We start from the raw sequence: 16,823 nt of genomic DNA on the forward strand, positions 1-16,823 counted from the left end.
TTTCTTTAATACAACTATACAAGTGATGCTGTTTTTGTAGTAGTATTTGTTAAACACGTTTTCACATTACAACGTGTTAAATAGACTCTTAACGCATCAATTAAAGGTTTCAAAATCAAGAAGATGCAAATAACCTTTACGATGGTACAACATCACTGATACAAAGTTATATATTTTGACAAACAAATCATAAGATTATAGTGTCTGTAGTTCCAATGTTTCACTATTTTTGTAACTTGTACAATTTTCATTTGTCATATTACACAAAATAAAATTATGTCAATACACTTGATCGCGTTGAATTGTATGAAGAATATATATATATATATATATATTAGACTAAAATTAGAAATAGTACAAAACATAATCAATCATGTTGGATCTTTTTTGACGAAAGATGCTAGATTTTTTCTTTTTCTGACTATACAATGTTGAAAACAATTATTGCAATATTATAATCAAAAAAGACAAATAATTTAGTTCCAACTATAAATGAACTAGACAATAGTAGTTTTTTTAAAAACAATTATTTATGTCCAAAAAAAAGAGAAAGAATTATGGGCAATGAGGCCATGACTGAAGCATAAAGTAAGGAGGAGTCAATAATTAAAAGTCGAATCATATAATTCATTAAAAGGCATTTTAAACACGAGCCAAAAAAAAAACAAATTAAGAAGAAAAAAAAGGAAAAAAAGAAAGAGTAGATTTGGTCGTCGGACTCGGAGCAAGGAACGTATTAAATGCTGACGTCTGGTTACGTTTAGGGGGCATTGACTTTTACCCGCCACCATTACAAGACGAAGACGGTCTTCCTTAATGCATTATTTCATTCATTCGTCTTTTAGTCTCCCATTTCAACAAATCCGTAATCTGATCTTCACACACGGCGAGGGACAAAGGACTCTCTCATCTCTCGTAATAAAGACGCAGCCTTTTTATACCAACTCTTCCCAAGTAGCTTCAAGTTTCTCTCTCTCTCTCTCTCTTTTGCTTGGCTTCAGCAGCGCTCTTCCAAATTTAGGATCTTTCTGAGGTGGGTTTCTCTTATTTTCTCTGCTTCTGTTTCTAGCTTTTGTTCTGAGTCTTGACAAAACCCAAATTCCAAGTTCACAGCTTTTTAATTTTTGGTCCCCCTCACTACTAGGGTTTCTGACTTGGACAGTGATTCTATTGAGGAATTGAGTAGTAATTGAAACCGATCTGTGGTTGTTTTACTAGTTACAAGTCAAAATCTCTTAATTGCTTCTGGTTAATTCATGGCAAAAACAGGTCACAGGTCTCTGTCTTACATTGATGGGTTGCTCCTGGTTCGCATGTCTGAGTGGAGAAGCTAGAGAAGTTGACGGAGGTACAGATACATACATGATCTAGGGTTTTTTAAATAGGATGGAATGTTAATCCTGTATACTCCTGTTTCTGGGTGTCTCCAACTTACAAGTGCTTGATATGTATACAGAAATAGCAGCGATAGACAACGTAAAGATATTTAAATACAGAGAGATACGTCAGGCCACTGATGATTTCAGTGCTGAAAATAAAATTGGAGAAGGAGGTTTTGGTTCTGTGTACAAGGTGAATTGAGATAATTTAACTCAGTTGCTTCAATCTTCTTTTTTCACTTTCTCACTTTCATGTTTTTTAACTCTTTTGGAAACAAATTTTCAAAATGTTTAGGGCCGTCTTAAAGATGGAAAGCTAGCGGCTATCAAAGTCCTCTCGGCTGAGTCAAGACAAGGTGTAAAAGAATTCTTGACTGAGATCAATGTGATATCCAAAATACAACATGAGAATTTGGTTGAGTTGTATGGATGCTGCGTGGAGGGGATTCACAGGATTCTTGTTTACAACTTTCTTGAGAACAATAGTCTTGATAAGACGCTTCTAGGTGATTCTCTTAGTTTCTATAGTGTTAGCTTCTCTGGCTTTGTAATGTTATTCCTAACCAAATGAATTTTTTTTTTCAGCTGGTGGCTACACTCGGAGTGGGATACAGTTTGATTGGAGAAGTCGAGCCAATATTTGCGTTGGGGTTGCTAAAGGTCTTGCCTTTCTTCATGAAGAAGTACGGCCACACATAATCCATAGAGATATCAAAGCAAGCAACATTCTACTCGACAGATATCTATCTCCTAAGATCTCTGATTTTGGACTCGCTAGGCTTATGCCACCTAACATGACTCATGTCAGCACTCGTGTCGCTGGTACAATGTGAGTTCCATATGTTTCTTTCTCCCTTTTTCCCTTATTCCCCACTAAAAACTGCAGGTCTTAACATGTGTTACATCTAATTTTGGGCAGTGGTTACTTAGCACCAGAGTATGCGGTTAGGGGACAGTTGACGCGTAAAGCAGATATATACAGCTTTGGAGTCCTTCTGATGGAGATAGTCAGTGGAAGAAGTAACAAAAACACCCGGTTGCCGACGGAATATCAATATCTTCTGGAAAGAGTAAGTCTTGCTACTCATCAGAATTGGCCATTCTTGCATTTACCTTATGTTTAGCCAGACTAGTCCGTATGATCAATCTTACCCGTCTCTAAGCTCTTGTTTTGGAAAGATAACCTCTATATACCTTTCAACAGGCTTGGGCGCTTTATGAGCGGAATGAGCTCGTGGATCTAGTTGATTCAGGTTTAAATGGAATCTTTGACGCAGAGGAAGCTTGTCAGTACCTAAAAATTGGTCTTTTGTGCACACAAGACAGTCCTAAGTTAAGACCAAGTATGTCCACAGTGGTGAAGTTTCTAACAGGGGAGAAGGATATAGACTACAAGAAAATAAGCAGACCGGGTTTGATATCTGATTTCATGGATTTAAAAGTGAGAGGACCGGTGGCAACAAAGGCAGAGCAAGTGAACAGACAAAACTACACAAACCCTTCTTCTTCATCAAATGCCTCGTCTAGAGATCACTCAAATGCTTACTCATCAGGTGCTTCATCAGCTAATGCTGGTAATACATTCAGCAGTACCATTTGAAAGAAAAAAAGAAAAAACAATAAATCCCTTTTTTTAATTTTTCTTTGATTTCTGTTTTTTGAGATGTAAATGGGAAAAGGAGGAGTTTGATGTCTCTGCGTCTCTCTCTTCTTTTTCTTTTTTCTTTTGGTTTTCTGTTAGCTTTTTTGAGCTGATAACGACTGCAGAAAAGGCGGTCTCTGGCTCGCTGTTGTTCAAGTACGTCTTACATCTGCAAAACAGAGATTTGAGTGTATGTATGTATATGTATATATCCATATAGATTGAAGTTGGAATCTGTTTCTCTTATCTTGAAGTCTCTCTACTCTAAGCTTCAACTGTCTTGGGATGAGCTTAATTAAAAACTAGAAGGTTATAACCAATTCCGGTCCGAGTTGAATCCCATCTCCTCGGTTTGATTTAACGGTTCAAGAACTCTGGTTCTGTTAAATCGTAGGACCCACAAAATTCCGGTAATACAGAGTATCACTTAATCCAATTCCAAAAGAATGATTCATTCACTAAGAAGTAACAACAACAAGTAAAGGTTAAAATATTTAAGTGTTGCCTTCGTCTCTAATCTCTGTCTCTATACGCCACTGTCTTCTCTTTTCTTTTCTCCTCGAACAACTTTTATTGAATCTTTTAAAAGGTTTCTTCTTTTTCATGAGCTCTTTTTGGGGTTTCATGTTTCCCGAGCTTATCTTTACTGTTGCAACCAATTTTTACTTTAATAAACTAAAGCTCATTGATTTGCTTCTTCTTCTTTTTCCTTTTTCTTCACTCTCTTTCTCTCTCTCTCTCTCTCTCTATCCACTCTACACCGACTCGGTGAAATGCTCTAAAGAAGCTATTTTGTTTTCTGGGTCTGCGTTGTTCCGATTGATTAAGCTTCTCGGATCTGAGTTGAGGTTATGTACTAAACTGGATTGTTGTTGAGTAATTTTAGGGTTTTGTGAGAATTGATTGCTGAAAAGAGGGGAAGAAAGGTTCTGGGATATTCTAGAGATTACTTTTCTTTTTTTGTATGTTTCTTCTTTGCTGGGGAAACTTGTTTGTGAAGGGATATGCGTTGAACGAATACGCTGAATAAAGCCGGATTTTGCTGTCTTTTACTGCTAATTATGTTTTGTTGTATCTTCTCTCTCTTGGGAAGACCAGTTGAATAAGCTCCGAGCCTAATGTATCTTCTAGTGATCAAAGCAATGGCTGAGAAGCTAGATTTCTTGATATTCCAAGTTCTTCAGTGCCATTGTTCTTTCTGCTATCAGTTAACCTGAGCTTTGGTTTAAAGGACGATTTTAGGGTTTTTATTATTTTATCTAGCTATGGAGGATATAGGATTGGTTAAGCAAGGTTTGATATGGTTGGAGTCTCAGAAACATTTGTGCTCATGGGTTTGTGCTGCAACTCGGTGTTTTGGGGAAAGGACAGAAGCTTTGGCAGAGCGTCATTGGCCACTAGTGTGCCGTGGATGTGGGAAGCTTTTAGGGTTGCTTAGTTTATCGTTTGTTTACTGGAAAGACTGCATTTTGAGGGGTTTCCAGTCCAGTGCTAGATTTGGTTCAGCTGCTTTGCTTCTGATAATGTGGAGTTGCTTCCTTAGCCTGACTTCGCTATCTTGCTTGGTTTATGTTCTGCTTGGTATGGTAAGGCCTCTAGACCCCTTTGAATTCTTGATTCTGAATCTATGTCTTTAACTAGTGTTGAATTCTGGGTGTGGTGAGAGTGAGTGCCTGAGTAGATCTCTTATATGGCCTTGGTTGTATGAGTGAGAACTGATATTGAAAACTATCTTGAAGTCAAAACACAGGAAGGCGATATATTGATCTTAGAAGTTATTCCCGCAAATGGTTTTGAGATTTTAATTGAAATTTACATTTAACTTGGAGATTTAGTTGCGGTGCTTCACTTATGGTATTGAGTTATGCATAATTGAGTCAAGTCTCACCTATATTTGATTTACCATCGCAGGCAGCTGCTGGTGCTGTTGTCTTGTACTTGGGTCGCACTCCTGGGATCTTCATTGTTGGACTATTTGGAATTTTGATTTTGTGGATGTACGCTAATTTTTGGATCACCGGAACATTATTTATAGTTGGAGGCAAGTGTCAATCTTTCTTTTCCAGAAAGTTTTATTATGATGTCATAGTTATCGTATTGCTATTTCTCTCTCTTTCCCACACTGAGGAAAGCTAATGAATCTTTCAAATAGTGTTAATATCTGTTGTTTTTTGAATCAGGTTATTTGTTCTCCTTGAATCACGCGCGGGTGGTGGTTCTTATGGCGACGATGTATGCAATGTACTGTGTCAAAGTCAGACTTGGATGGCCTGGAGTTATTCTCTCGATGAATCTTGCATTCTTGTCCAACGATATATTTATTCGTCTTCTTCAATGGTGTGATAGTGTTAGTGAAAAACCACAAGCGGAGGAACCAAAGAAACCTGAAACTGTAATAGATGATGAGTTTCCAGGAGAGTTTGAGTATTCTTCTGTTCCTGTTGAAGAACCTGAGAAAAAGGTTCATGAAGATAAGTCGTCCACTAAGCCAGCATCACCGTCAACTGTTGTTAGTAACATGAAGGAGATTTCTAGTGTTAAGGTAGTTAAAATAGAAACGGATTCAGCTGATGAGATGAAAAGAATACTTCATAGTTTAAATCACTATGAAGCATTGGGAATCCCTCGGTATAAAAAGATTGATGACGCACTGCTTAAGAAAGAGTATAGAAAGAAGGTCTGTTTTCTTGGCTTCTGAGCTCTCTCTCTGCTAATGAATTAAGTTGTTCTAATTTCTGTGCTGTGTTTTACTTTATATAGGCAATGCTGGTTCATCCGGATAAGAATATGGGAAGTCCTTTGGCAAGTGACTCATTCAAGAAACTTCAAAGTGCTTATGAGGTAATAACTGAAAAATGGATCCGTGACCAGTAGTTTTCAGCTTAGATTTTGCTCAATTTATTTTCTATTTTGAATATTGAGACATGGAAGGTTGACTTTGCAGGTTCTTTCTGATTCTGTTAAAAGGAGAGATTACGATGAGCAGTTAAAGAAAGAAGAATTTAGGACCAGGAGTGTCTGTCAGACCTCGCACGCTTCTTCACATCAGGTTAGTTGATATAATCTGTGAGATTTTTTTGCGTTCTGTGTTGTTCTATTGTTTTCCTATAAAAGGTTGATAAAAAGATTTTCTAATTTCTTCAGAATGTTCCCGGTTATCGATCCGAAGAGTCAAGGCGCATACACTGTACGAAATGCGGGAATTCACACATTTGGATATGTACAAACAGGAGTAAGGCAAAGGCCAGATGGTGTCAGGTTAGATAACTCACACTTCTCCTTGCTGAGCATTTTGAGTTCAAATTCCTCCTCATAAAATTTAATTTGTGTTAATGGTTATTACTGTTATAGGAATGTGGTCAATATCATCAAGCCAAAGATGGTGATGGATGGGTTGAACACAAAGGGACTCTCGTATTCGAGAAAGCACATAAGGTTAAGCTTCAGTTTTTTAGTCTTAGTTTGTTTATTGGTAATGATGAATTAATCGTTTTATATCATGTGCTGTAGATTGAAATACCAAGAGCATTTGTTTGTGCGGAGGGCAAAATCTTTGATGTCTCAGAATGGGCTATCTGCCAGGTTGGTGTTTTCATTTTTTACAAGTAACCAGATGCGATAACTCTGTGTTCAGATTTAGTTAGACTAATAACTAATAAGACAGCTCAAGAATCCAAAGATTTGTTTTCGCCATAAGAGATTTGAGATAACTACTCTAAGACTTTTCTGTTGCTGCATGTGAACTTGATGATTTGTATACTTTATTTCCATTATTGAAGGGAATGGCGTGTAGACCAAACACACATAGACCAAGTTTCCATGTGAACATGGTTGGTTTAGAAAAGGCAACCCAGAGATCAAACTCGAGCAGGTTCCCTTGGGATCTAGATGTGGAGATGATGGATGAGGATGAGGAAGAGTTTGAGTTATGGCTTCAACAAGCTCTAGCTTCTGGTCTCTTCTGTGAGACATCAAAACGCAGAAAAAGCTGGAGTCCTTTCAAGTTAACCAAGAAACAATCACGACGAACATCGACTTGACAAAAGAACAACAACACGATTAACAACAATGGCAAGATCAACAGCAAGAGCTTTCATCGCTTGTTCTTTTCGACAACACGGAAAATGAGCGAAGATATGAAGAAGGAATAGCCTGAAAAGGAAACAACTTTAAAGGTGCCAATGAAGAAGAAGAAAGGGACATGGAAAAGCATGAAAACAAATCGTTGGATGAATCATTTTTGGATCCCTTCTCTGTAAATAGAATCTGTGCATCTCTATCTTATGTACTGTGATGTTATGGTTTCTTTTGTTTACTCTGAGAAATCGAAAACTATTGTAACGAGTAAGTTTATTACAATTCAATATCTGAAGAAACGTTTTAGTTAGTGAAGTTTGAATCTTTTTATATGTTTTGTTGTTTGCATTGTTCTCATATTTATTAAACCGGAGCTGATCTTACCAAACAAAAATTTCCCTCCTCGGTTCAACTGTTTGTCTTGTCTGTTTTATTCGAGATTCACTAAAATTTCAATTGTCGAGTGAGAGATTTGCAATTTCGCTTTCGGACATTTATAAAGCTTCTCTCTTCCTCAAATTTCAACGTTTCTCGGTTTCTGGGTGAGCTCGGAAAGTAGAATTGAACCCCCATTTTTGATTTGCCGGTACTATTCGTCCAGAAGTGAAGAAAAAAAAAAACCCTAAAAAACTCGACTTGTAAGTAATTTAGGTCTCATTCGCTTTCTTTTCGCCCGGAGTTACACTGAAATTGTTCGCATTTTACGAGTTTAGGGTTTTGGGATTTTGAATTTGTGCGGTTTCTGTTGTTTTTTTTCAATTGCAAATTAGACGAAAGCGTTGATGAGGTCTTCGTACTCAAATAGCTAGGAGGAAGGAAGTGAAATGAGTAGGCTATCTTTCAGACCCCGTCCATTGGACATTCACAAGAAGCTTCCAATTTTAAAATCCTTTAAAGACTTTGAAGATGAAGAGAATCCTTCTTCCATTACTAGAAATTCTCAGTTGCTCCGTATAGAGGTTGACAATGAGGTAAAGTTAATCTTTTCTTTTTTTCAGTGTATCAGTTTGGATGTGAAGTTGTAGAGTGTGATGATTTCAAGTTTCTTTGTTTTCGCATTATAATCAGGTGCAGCCTCAAGTGCCTACCAAGAAACTGATTTCAGAAATACCAACACCTCAGTATCTTGTTGTGGATACATATGAAAGAGACTACTCCAGGACTTTTAATCAGCCTGCTTCATATTTACGCGCAAGAGGAGGTAGCTACCACTATCTCTAAGAATTTATTTTTGAGAGATTGTTATCTTTTAGCGTGGAGAATGAAAATCTGTTTTGCAGCCCGGGCTGAGCTTGGAGAATTCGTGGAGTATGATCTTGACAATGACGATGAGGACTGGCTTTTTGAGTTTAATAAGGAGACGATGGTTCTCACACCTGAAATGTAAAGTAGTCAACCACTTATTTAAGATTTTGTTTTTGGTTTCCAAATTTCCCATCTATCTGTATTTTTCTGTTGCCTTGTACCATATATGACTTGCTTTCCATATTTAAGCATTGAGATAATTTGGATTATCCAGATTTCTAGTTTGCTGTGTGGTAGATGGATTTAGCTCTAGACTCTTATTCTTATTCTTCTCTCTTTTCTGGTGCCTTAATTTTGGATTTTGCTAATAGTGCAAAAACCATATGATCAAGTGGAAACTGAAAGAAGAAGTAGTTACAACTGATATAGTTCTCTAATATTGAGTTGAGATAGTGCTCAACATTTCTTTTGTTCTGAAAAAAAAATCTTCTGCCCGTAATCTTGCTACATTACTTAAATACAGGCTTGAGCTTATTATTTTTAAACTAGAGGTATTGGATCTTAAGGCACGGGAAAGAGCTGGAGTTATTACTCCTACCCTTGGTTTGCCAGTTCCAGTGCTTTTGCAGTTTGATGCTGCTATTGAGGTATACACTTTTTTTTTTCTTTCTAGTTTTGGTCTTGATTTGATTATGGAAGTTAAAATGAGAAAGAGATGGCATGGTTGATCAACTAGTTCTCATTGTAGTGAATCGAGTACTAAAACTGTAGCAGGAGCATATATTTAGTACTAATAATGATATTGCATGCTCCAGGATCTTCTAAATCTATATTTCTTTTGGAGAGTGTGCCATATCTTGTATATTTCTGGTGCGTATTTTACTCAGAGGCAGTGCATTACATTTCAATTGTTCTTATTGTGCTATTTCCATTTTTTTACAGGCGCTGCAATCTTTGCCCATCAAATATGGAGTTTTCCAGGGTATATTCAGTTATTGGAAAAATAAGGTTTGAGATAAACCATTGAGAGTTTTTTTGGTTATAGTTGTGGTGTAGTTTGATGATAGTTGAAATTTGTTATGAGAAGTTGTGAATGGCTCTTTGGGGATAGGCCTATAACACCAACTAACCTAGTATAGTTTTGTATTGTCTTAGCGTGAAAGATGGCAGAAGCCTATTTTGCGGCGTTTACAGGTATATCATCATTTGGACTGGTCTCAATCGTACATCTCGAAGAAATGAATTTATTCGGAAATTTACTGAAGTAATTAGCTAATATTGTGTCGTTTTTGTTTGGAACAGCCCCCACCACCAGTCAATGATACAAATCCGTTCAATGTGTTTAGGCCACGGGAGAAAGCTCATAGACTACACACAAGAAGGGTAGGCTATCTTGCTGTCTGTAGCTATATCAATTTCCTTATTTTACAATTTTGAGTATGGAAATTGCACTATAACTTCTGACAATTGCTGGCCTCCCTTCAGATGCAGCAGAGAGAAAACAATGCGCATTCATTTGAAAAGCTTCGACAGGTAAGGGAAGACCTGAATCTGTGTTCGTTTTTTTATAATCCCTTTTGGATTCTCAAACATGTTCTTCTGTTCTGTTCTGGGATATGTTATTACCAGGTCAGGCGCAATCTTGACCAAGCAAAGACCATTCTAGAAGGTCTAATCAAGGTACATTTGTGACATAAATGTAATTTTATTCTTATCTTAAGAGAAACCTGCATGCTTCCATAGGTATGAAGTATTAAACTTAACTAATAACATGTTACCTTTATAGCGAGAAGAAAAAAAGAGGGATTTCATGGCGAGTGAGGTTAGCCTTCAGAGAATCCAACTCAAATATAAGGTACTTCTCTAAAAAATTGCACTGGAGTGTTCTCTTTTGTAACCTGGCAGAATTGTGCATTTCGATCTCCTACCTGATTAACCTTTTTGGATTTTGATCTGGTTTGCAGCATGAAACTGAACTCTTGGAAGATAGTTTGGCTCTGTCTGGGTTTCCACTCTCGACGTCTTACAGATTTGGTTCAAGCGAAGATGAATACATGGACTCGGATGACCCAACCACCACCCAAACACTCGCAAGACCTTCCTTTACCCCTCATCCTCGTTTCTACGACTCAAATTACGCTCGAGCTCAAGCCGTGAGCATAAAGCAAGAGGCAAGACGAAGACTCGGATGGCTCCACAAACTGGTAAATTCCTTAGATCATCGTTGTTGTTAGCTGTACTAGAATCACTCGAGATCATAAGATAAGTAACGTTAAACTGTTTCTTGTTTCTATGTAGAATCCTAATGAGCCAGTAATGCTCTTCACAAAACCGCTGGTCCCAGAGAAACTGGCTGCTGCAGGAATCGTCCCTCCAGTAGAATCAAGAAGCGGAAGAGCTCGATTTCAAGGAAGAATTGGGCGGGGCGGTAGGATTGTATATGATAGATGGAATCCTCTAATGCAAACCCACATTAACTGTGGCAACAGTTTCTACATAGCACCATAATAACATCATCAACTAATTTTCCTTTTTACTTCTTGTAAAAAAAAAAATTCCCCGTTAGTTTCTTTTGTTACTGTTTGTATCTCTAAATTTTGAGTGTTATTGTATTTGGTTTTTTTCCCGGTTAAATGAACAATTTCGGTCTTTAGTAATCGGTTATGATTTGAAATTTTAGGTCTGGTTAGTGACAGAACGTTTACTAATGGGAATATTGTCCAAAATGCCATGAACAGTGTCGAACTTTATCTCCAATGCCACTTTCAATATTTGTTTTTCCCGCCTGCCACAAACACTGCAAAGAAGACTTCTATACCCTCAACTTATCTCCACAATTAAATAAAAGAATTTAATTAAATATTATATTTTAATTAATAACCAAAAATATTTACGACATGGCATCGGGAAATCTAACCCGTTTCGACTTGAGAAATTTATGATTTATGCCATGTACAGTGCAGTTCATTGTGACCAATGCCACTTTCAACCAAGCATTTTCTAATATGCCATAGGACCCACTTCTGGCTAATCTAAAATGACAAAATTGTCCTTAACTAAAGCTTTCATTTGTTTCTCTCTTCTTCTCTCATTTCTCTCGATCTCTCTCCAATTCACCATTTTTGTTTTTCTCAAAACCTCCAAAACTTCATTCTCTTTCTCCAAAACCCCATCTCTCCACATATCCAACTCTCTCTCTCTCTCTCCAAATTTCCATCTCTTTCATTTCAAACCTCTATATGATTCGCCTGTCCAGAATTTGCGATTCAAAAAACACATTGATGCATCTCCGGTGGACGAGATCCACAGTCAGATGGACAAGATGTCAAGATGTCTTTTGTTTTTCGATGGACCAGATCCGGTGGACTAGAAAACTGGTAAACCAAACTTTTCCATTTTACTAACAAATCTTGTCCATCCTTGAGATCTTATGAAGTTGATATGGTCCACTAGAGAAAAGAAAGTTTTAGGGACTATAAATACATTGGTTGTCGGATCTGGTCCACCAGAGTCAAAAAGCGTCGACGGACAAAAAGCGCTGATGGACAAAATTGGGGTGCACAACGAATTTTGATGTTGTATTTGATCTATTGTATCTGCAGACCTGTTATGTGGACAGAATTGTGAGTGGACATAAAAAACCTATCTAGAGGTTGAATCTGGTCCACCCAAAGTACAAAAAGTTTAGCAGACTTGTAGGGTAGACAAGTTATTTTGATAAATTTTGGACAATAATGGACATGTAAAGTCCAACCAAGCAGATCAGATCAATTTGAGAGGTTGATAGACAAATTAGGGATGAACTAAACCTGATTATATGGATTTGGTCCACTGGAATGTTATTTACTAAAAGGTTATTTATGTCTTTTTGCTATGTGGCATGATAATGGAAAGTGGCAGAATTGATAAGAAAAGAAAAAAATGGCATTTTCTATAAGTTTTGTTTCAAAAATGGCATTCTTGACTAAAAGTTCCATGAACAGTGTCAAACTTTATCTCCAATGCCACTTTCAATATTTGTTCCATGAACAATGTCGAACTTTATCTCCAATGCCACTTTCAATATTTGTTTTTCCCGCCTGCCACAAACACTGCAAAGAAGACTTCTATACCTTCAACTTATCTCCACAATTAAATAAAAGAATTTAATTAAATATTATATTTTAATTAATAACCAAAAATGGCATTCTTGACTAAAATCCCTTTACTAATGGTCTGGTTTGGTCCACGTCTTGAGAACTTTGGTTCGTTTAATGGAATTGACTGTCATACCAATTAAAACCGGTTTGATTCCCGGTTATTAGCTGAATCGAGTTTAGTTAGTTGCCCGTCTTATTCCGATGACCGTGAATCACTTTTATAGCTAAAAGGAAGGATTCGTGTCCAATGCTCTTGTGAGATCGAACGCTCTCTGGGTTCTTCCTGCAGAAGATTTTTTTCTTCTTTCCTTTTGAGTACCGTGTTTTGAGAGGTTCGGATTTTTTTTGTTTGTCTTATCTCTTGTTAAATTCTTCGTTTGCTTGATTGGGATTTTCAGTTAAATCGGATTAATTCTCTCTCTCTCACCAGGCACAGCGGAAGAAGAAAGACCCTAATTTTTTATATTTGGATTTGTATCGATGGCTTCGTTGCTGGCTCGCAAGTCCTTCAATGCTCTCCGAGCTCGACATCTCGTATGAATCTCGTTCGCTCTTTAATTTATTTTTGTTCATTTAATGTCGATTGTGTTCCTAGAAATGCGGTGTTTGTGCTTCGTAGTTTGATATTTGTTCCACTCTGCATCGTTGTTTTCGTCTCCCGTTGGTAGAATTTGTGATTGGGCATCGATAGTAACTGGAGTGAATCTGTTCTATATCTGACTTTAGAATGATTTTTTTGTGTGTCTTCCTTCGAAGTCCGAAGATTTAAGGATTTAGATTATAGTTATAGTTGATTCTACGTGTAGCTTCATCATTCAATTTAGTGAGGCTTCATTTTTCCTATAGATCATTACTCTTCCTTGAAGGTAGAATGTGTAGGCAAAATGTTGTTATCTCAACTCAATCTCTGCAAATACAAGTACTTTTACGTTGTTTAGCTTCTGGTGGTTATGCTTTAGGATTTTTTTTCGTATTTAACATCTGCTTTTGTCTTCGTTGATAGGCTTTTTCAGGGCAAGCTTTACAGGGATCTCATCTCTGTTTGCTACAGTCTCGTGCTATATCTTATGGAAGCAACAAAGGTATAGTTTCTTGCTATTGTTTGGGTTTTCTTGGTTACTTAGGCTATGAATTTTCAGGCATATATGTTACTAACCGCTTTGCCTCTTGTAACTTGTAGATGATAGAGAAGCTGAGCAGCTTGCTAAAGAGATCTCCAAGGACTGGAGTACTGGTAAGCTATTTGATCCAAACACTTTTCTAACTTTCTATTTGTCTTAGCTTTTTTTTGTGGTTACTTCCATCTGTGAGTGTTAGCGATTCCTGATGTTTCTTACTTTCACAGTCTTTGAACGGAGCATCAACACACTTTTTCTTACTGAAATGGTCAGGGGTTTGTCGCTGACCCTCAAGTACTTCTTTGATCCAAAAGTTACAGTGAGTGGCAGTCTTACCAGACTTCAGTAATTAGGCTGAAATAAACATATTTTAATTCTGAAGCTTTTATCTTTGTGTGCAGATCAATTACCCTTTTGAGAAGGGTCCATTGAGCCCTCGCTTCCGTGGTGAGCATGCTCTTCGTAGGTATCCTACTGGGGAAGAACGCTGCATTGCCTGCAAACTATGTGAAGCTGTGAGTTTTTGAAGTCTATGCTACTCGAGAATTCGTACCATAGCATCACAATATGACCTAAATTGTAATTTTTGATGGATATTGGTCTCTATCTCATCAGGTATGTCCAGCTCAAGCAATCACAATAGAGGCAGAGGAGCGGGAAGATGGCAGCCGCAGAACCACTAGGTCACCCCCCTAAGTTCCCATTTAGTAGCCATTTGCTTTATATTACTGTCTTTTCTCGCTGGTTCAATACATGTCATAGTGTAATGATGATTTGGAGCTATACAGGTATGATATCGACATGACAAAGTGCATCTACTGTGGTTTCTGCCAAGAAGCTTGCCCTGTTGATGCAATCGTTGAAGGACCAAACTTTGAGTTTGCAACTGAGACACATGAGGTCTGCATAAACACTTCATAGAGACATAAGATTGCTCAAAATCTTAAAAGTAATTTATATTATGATTACATAAATGGCATTCTGATTATTTTTGGTGTGCAGGAACTTCTGTATGACAAAGAGAAGCTTCTTGAGAATGGAGATCGGTGGGAGACAGAGATTGCAGAGAATCTGAGGTCGGAGAGCCTCTACCGCTGAATATATAATCTGAGTGCCTTTTGCTAATTCTTCAGAAAACATTTTCCTTGCTTCAGTTTACCAATAAAGGATACTTCAGCTTCTGCACTGTTATCTGTATTGCTTGTAAGTTCATTACCGATGGTAAAACCGATTTTGGTTTAGTTTCCGGTTTGAGCTGGACCGTACATTGTGGTATATACCATACCAAGAACTTTTGAAATGAAGTACGATTCAATGGTGTTGTTTGTTTACTCAGTGTGTGTCGGTTGGTCAAACAAAGAAATGCTAGTAGTTGTATCCGAACTCCGAAGAGAAAAGATAAATAGAGAACTGCAAGGGTAAAGTCGTAAATTATTAGACGGGCGTAAACATGCATAATTTGCAATCCGAGTCAGAGACTCTAAAAGAACAGAACTTACCGGATTAGGAATTTTCGTCTAAAAATAGCTTTACTTCTCGGTTACAACATCTCTTTCCGAGAGATTTCTCATTTTAGTTTTACTCCTTGCTCGCGTGAGTTTTTAGAAGCGTCTGTTCATCCGACTTTACTTTACCGTTCTTCTGTTGTTCGGAGAATCGATCATCATCGTAATTACAGGTAACATTTTCGCCTCTGTGATCTCGCAAGGTAGAATCTTTCTCTGTGGGATCCGATCTTTTGCGGTGGAAGATTGATTCTTTCATTTGAGTAGCAATTTAAGGTTGGATGGAAGTCTAGCTAGGTTTTATGTGGGGGATACAGACATATATCTCAATACACTTAGGTTTGCTTATAGTTGGTGTTTCTACTGATGGATGCTTCTTCTGCTGGTGAATTAGTGTTGCTTTAGGGCTTCCTCGTTACAGTATTTCTCTCATGGACAATGATGTTTGGCAAATTCGCCGTACCATGCGAGACGCTATGTAAGCCTTCAATTATATTAATTTTTTCCGTTAGTTGCTGCTGTATCATGAACTGAGTTAATGTTGCAGGCAAAGAACTTGTTACTGTTCTTTGCGGTTCTGTAATCCTGCACAACTGCTTTGCTTCTTAAGACCTAACTGATCTTACAATCTTTCCAGCTTCGTCAAGTTAGAGAAGCAGAATCCCTTTCCGTCTGATGATGAATCAAAGGCCAAGTGTTTAAATGCTGCTAAACGCTTAGAGGAGGGACTTTATATAATGGCTATGACAAAGGTATACCAAATATATATATATACTTGATTGAGTAATTAATTAGCATTTAGGATTTGATTATACTGAGGAGATTCAACTAAATTAAACAAGATGTTCTGATGCTTTTTTCTGACATGTTGTCACTGAAACCAGCTTGTTGGCGTTATGTCCTCCTTACTTATAGATATTTCTTTTCGTTTGTGAGGCTTTCTCACTTTAAAAACTTACAGGAGGAGTACTTGAACCTGTCAACCCTTGAATCTCGCTTGACAAGCTTAGTAAAAGGCAGACAATTGAATAACTACGATCAACAAAATGCTAATTCTTCTTCGCTTGTATCAACTACGCCAGAAGTTTCTGCTGAACCGACTATGGTACATCGTATATTTAATCATGCTTCATGAGCTTTGTGAACCCCACTAAGAGGCGTATCTTCGAACTTTCCATATAATAAACATTCTGAAACTTTGTGAAGTTCCAATATTTAATTATTTTGTGTGCAGAAGCAGGATAATGAGAACAGAGATCAGTACGAGGCAGAGATTGCAGAGAATCTGAAGTCGGTGGTGAGCCTTGGGAGCTGAAGATTATCATTTATCAGAAAGGTCTATTCCTTCCTACTTGTTTGGAAACGTTTACATGGCTGATGTTACAAGGCAAGAGATCATAATATCATATATTGCACAATATACTATAATAGCTGTTGCAGTGTTACTGTATTATTTGCTGCTTGTAAGTTGTAAGATCTTTTACCAATGGTGTAAAACACAGGTTATGATTTGTTTCCGGTTATGGCTTGGAGTATGTATAAATTTGAATGGTTTTGTAACTTTTGTTACTCTTTGGCAAATTGGTACAGAAAATAAAAAAGTACACTAAGCTAGAAATTAAAACAGAGCAAAACTACAAGGGTGAAGATTCAAATTATTAGAAAATTTTGATCGGACGGACAGGAGCGCATGTATCTGGTCAGCTGTTCAATTTTCT

At 37.4% G+C, this 16,823-nt stretch overlaps 5 protein-coding genes across 8 annotated transcripts; all 5 read left to right on the plus strand.

Annotated features, from left to right (window-relative positions):
* Positions 752-3,267, plus strand: LOC104755986 (putative serine/threonine-protein kinase). 2 transcript variants are annotated; one of them, XM_010478478.2, is made up of 7 exons: positions 752-1,033; positions 1,264-1,348; positions 1,457-1,572; positions 1,675-1,885; positions 1,965-2,208; positions 2,299-2,449; positions 2,584-3,267. In XM_010478478.2, exons 2-7 carry the CDS (start codon positions 1,294-1,296, stop codon positions 2,977-2,979), a joined length of 1,173 nt encoding a protein of 390 aa, XP_010476780.1. In that variant the 5' UTR covers positions 752-1,033; positions 1,264-1,293; the 3' UTR covers positions 2,980-3,267. The 2 variants fall into 2 exon arrangements, with proteins under 2 accessions (XP_010476780.1, XP_010476779.1); XM_010478477.2 differs by having other exon boundaries at positions 753-1,033; positions 1,270-1,348.
* On the plus strand, positions 4,287-7,408 carry LOC104755987. The gene is made up of 9 exons (XM_010478479.2): positions 4,287-4,607; positions 4,933-5,062; positions 5,202-5,698; positions 5,782-5,862; positions 5,966-6,070; positions 6,166-6,279; positions 6,373-6,456; positions 6,532-6,603; positions 6,801-7,408. The coding sequence occupies exons 1-9, from the start codon at positions 4,287-4,289 to the stop codon at positions 7,059-7,061; spliced, it is 1,665 nt and encodes a 554-aa protein (XP_010476781.1). The 3' UTR covers positions 7,062-7,408.
* On the plus strand, positions 7,499-11,016 carry LOC104755989. 2 transcript variants are annotated; one of them, XM_010478481.2, is made up of 13 exons: positions 7,499-7,736; positions 7,869-8,069; positions 8,173-8,299; positions 8,379-8,481; positions 8,867-8,990; positions 9,286-9,351; positions 9,499-9,537; positions 9,646-9,726; positions 9,829-9,876; positions 9,973-10,023; positions 10,130-10,198; positions 10,308-10,547; positions 10,642-11,016. In XM_010478481.2, exons 2-13 carry the CDS (start codon positions 7,923-7,925, stop codon positions 10,849-10,851), a joined length of 1,305 nt encoding a protein of 434 aa, XP_010476783.1. In that variant the 5' UTR covers positions 7,499-7,736; positions 7,869-7,922; the 3' UTR covers positions 10,852-11,016. The 2 variants fall into 2 exon arrangements, with proteins under 2 accessions (XP_010476783.1, XP_010476782.1); XM_010478480.2 differs by having other exon boundaries at positions 8,167-8,299; positions 10,642-11,014.
* On the plus strand, positions 12,692-14,935 carry LOC104755990 (NADH dehydrogenase [ubiquinone] iron-sulfur protein 8-B, mitochondrial). Its single transcript, XM_010478482.2, has 9 exons — positions 12,692-12,814; positions 12,913-13,016; positions 13,486-13,564; positions 13,663-13,716; positions 13,828-13,919; positions 14,002-14,115; positions 14,216-14,283; positions 14,389-14,500; positions 14,603-14,935. Exons 2-9 carry the CDS (start codon positions 12,963-12,965, stop codon positions 14,696-14,698), a joined length of 669 nt encoding a protein of 222 aa, XP_010476784.1. The 5' UTR covers positions 12,692-12,814; positions 12,913-12,962; the 3' UTR covers positions 14,699-14,935.
* Positions 15,093-16,669, plus strand: LOC104755991 (histone acetyltransferase HAC12). 2 transcript variants are annotated; one of them, XM_019239551.1, is made up of 5 exons: positions 15,093-15,278; positions 15,511-15,583; positions 15,743-15,857; positions 16,067-16,210; positions 16,340-16,669. In XM_019239551.1, the coding sequence occupies exons 2-5, from the start codon at positions 15,537-15,539 to the stop codon at positions 16,418-16,420; spliced, it is 387 nt and encodes a 128-aa protein (XP_019095096.1). In that variant the 5' UTR covers positions 15,093-15,278; positions 15,511-15,536; the 3' UTR covers positions 16,421-16,669. The 2 variants fall into 2 exon arrangements, with proteins under 2 accessions (XP_019095096.1, XP_010476785.1); XM_010478483.2 differs by having other exon boundaries at positions 15,095-15,278; positions 15,500-15,583.

This window comes from Camelina sativa, chromosome 17 (assembly GCF_000633955.1).
Source record: "Camelina sativa cultivar DH55 chromosome 17, Cs, whole genome shotgun sequence".
NCBI lineage: Eukaryota > Viridiplantae > Streptophyta > Magnoliopsida > Brassicales > Brassicaceae > Camelina > Camelina sativa.

Coding starts and splice junctions, on each gene's coding strand:
- LOC104755986 (XM_010478478.2), top strand. CDS start 1,294: ATGGGTTGCTCCTGGTTCGCATGTCTGAGTGGAGAAGCTAGAGAAGTT. Junction 1,349..1,456: donor AGCTAGAGAAGTTGACGGAG/GTACAGATACAT, acceptor ATATGTATACAG/AAATAGCAGCGATAGACAAC. Junction 2,209..2,298: donor ACTCGTGTCGCTGGTACAAT/GTGAGTTCCATA, acceptor AATTTTGGGCAG/TGGTTACTTAGCACCAGAGT.
- LOC104755987 (XM_010478479.2), top strand. CDS start 4,287: ATGGAGGATATAGGATTGGTTAAGCAAGGTTTGATATGGTTGGAGTCT. Junction 5,699..5,781: donor AGAAAGAGTATAGAAAGAAG/GTCTGTTTTCTT, acceptor TACTTTATATAG/GCAATGCTGGTTCATCCGGA. Junction 5,863..5,965: donor AACTTCAAAGTGCTTATGAG/GTAATAACTGAA, acceptor TTGACTTTGCAG/GTTCTTTCTGATTCTGTTAA.
- LOC104755989 (XM_010478480.2), top strand. CDS start 7,923: ATGAGTAGGCTATCTTTCAGACCCCGTCCATTGGACATTCACAAGAAG. Junction 8,070..8,166: donor GTATAGAGGTTGACAATGAG/GTAAAGTTAATC, acceptor CATTATAATCAG/GTGCAGCCTCAAGTGCCTAC. Junction 10,199..10,307: donor GAATCCAACTCAAATATAAG/GTACTTCTCTAA, acceptor TCTGGTTTGCAG/CATGAAACTGAACTCTTGGA.
- LOC104755990 (XM_010478482.2), top strand. CDS start 12,963: ATGGCTTCGTTGCTGGCTCGCAAGTCCTTCAATGCTCTCCGAGCTCGA. Junction 13,017..13,485: donor CTCTCCGAGCTCGACATCTC/GTATGAATCTCG, acceptor CTTCGTTGATAG/GCTTTTTCAGGGCAAGCTTT. Junction 13,565..13,662: donor ATCTTATGGAAGCAACAAAG/GTATAGTTTCTT, acceptor TGTAACTTGTAG/ATGATAGAGAAGCTGAGCAG.
- LOC104755991 (XM_019239551.1), top strand. CDS start 15,537: ATGGACAATGATGTTTGGCAAATTCGCCGTACCATGCGAGACGCTAT. Junction 15,858..16,066: donor ATATAATGGCTATGACAAAG/GTATACCAAATA, acceptor AAAAACTTACAG/GAGGAGTACTTGAACCTGTC. Junction 16,211..16,339: donor TTTCTGCTGAACCGACTATG/GTACATCGTATA, acceptor TTTTGTGTGCAG/AAGCAGGATAATGAGAACAG.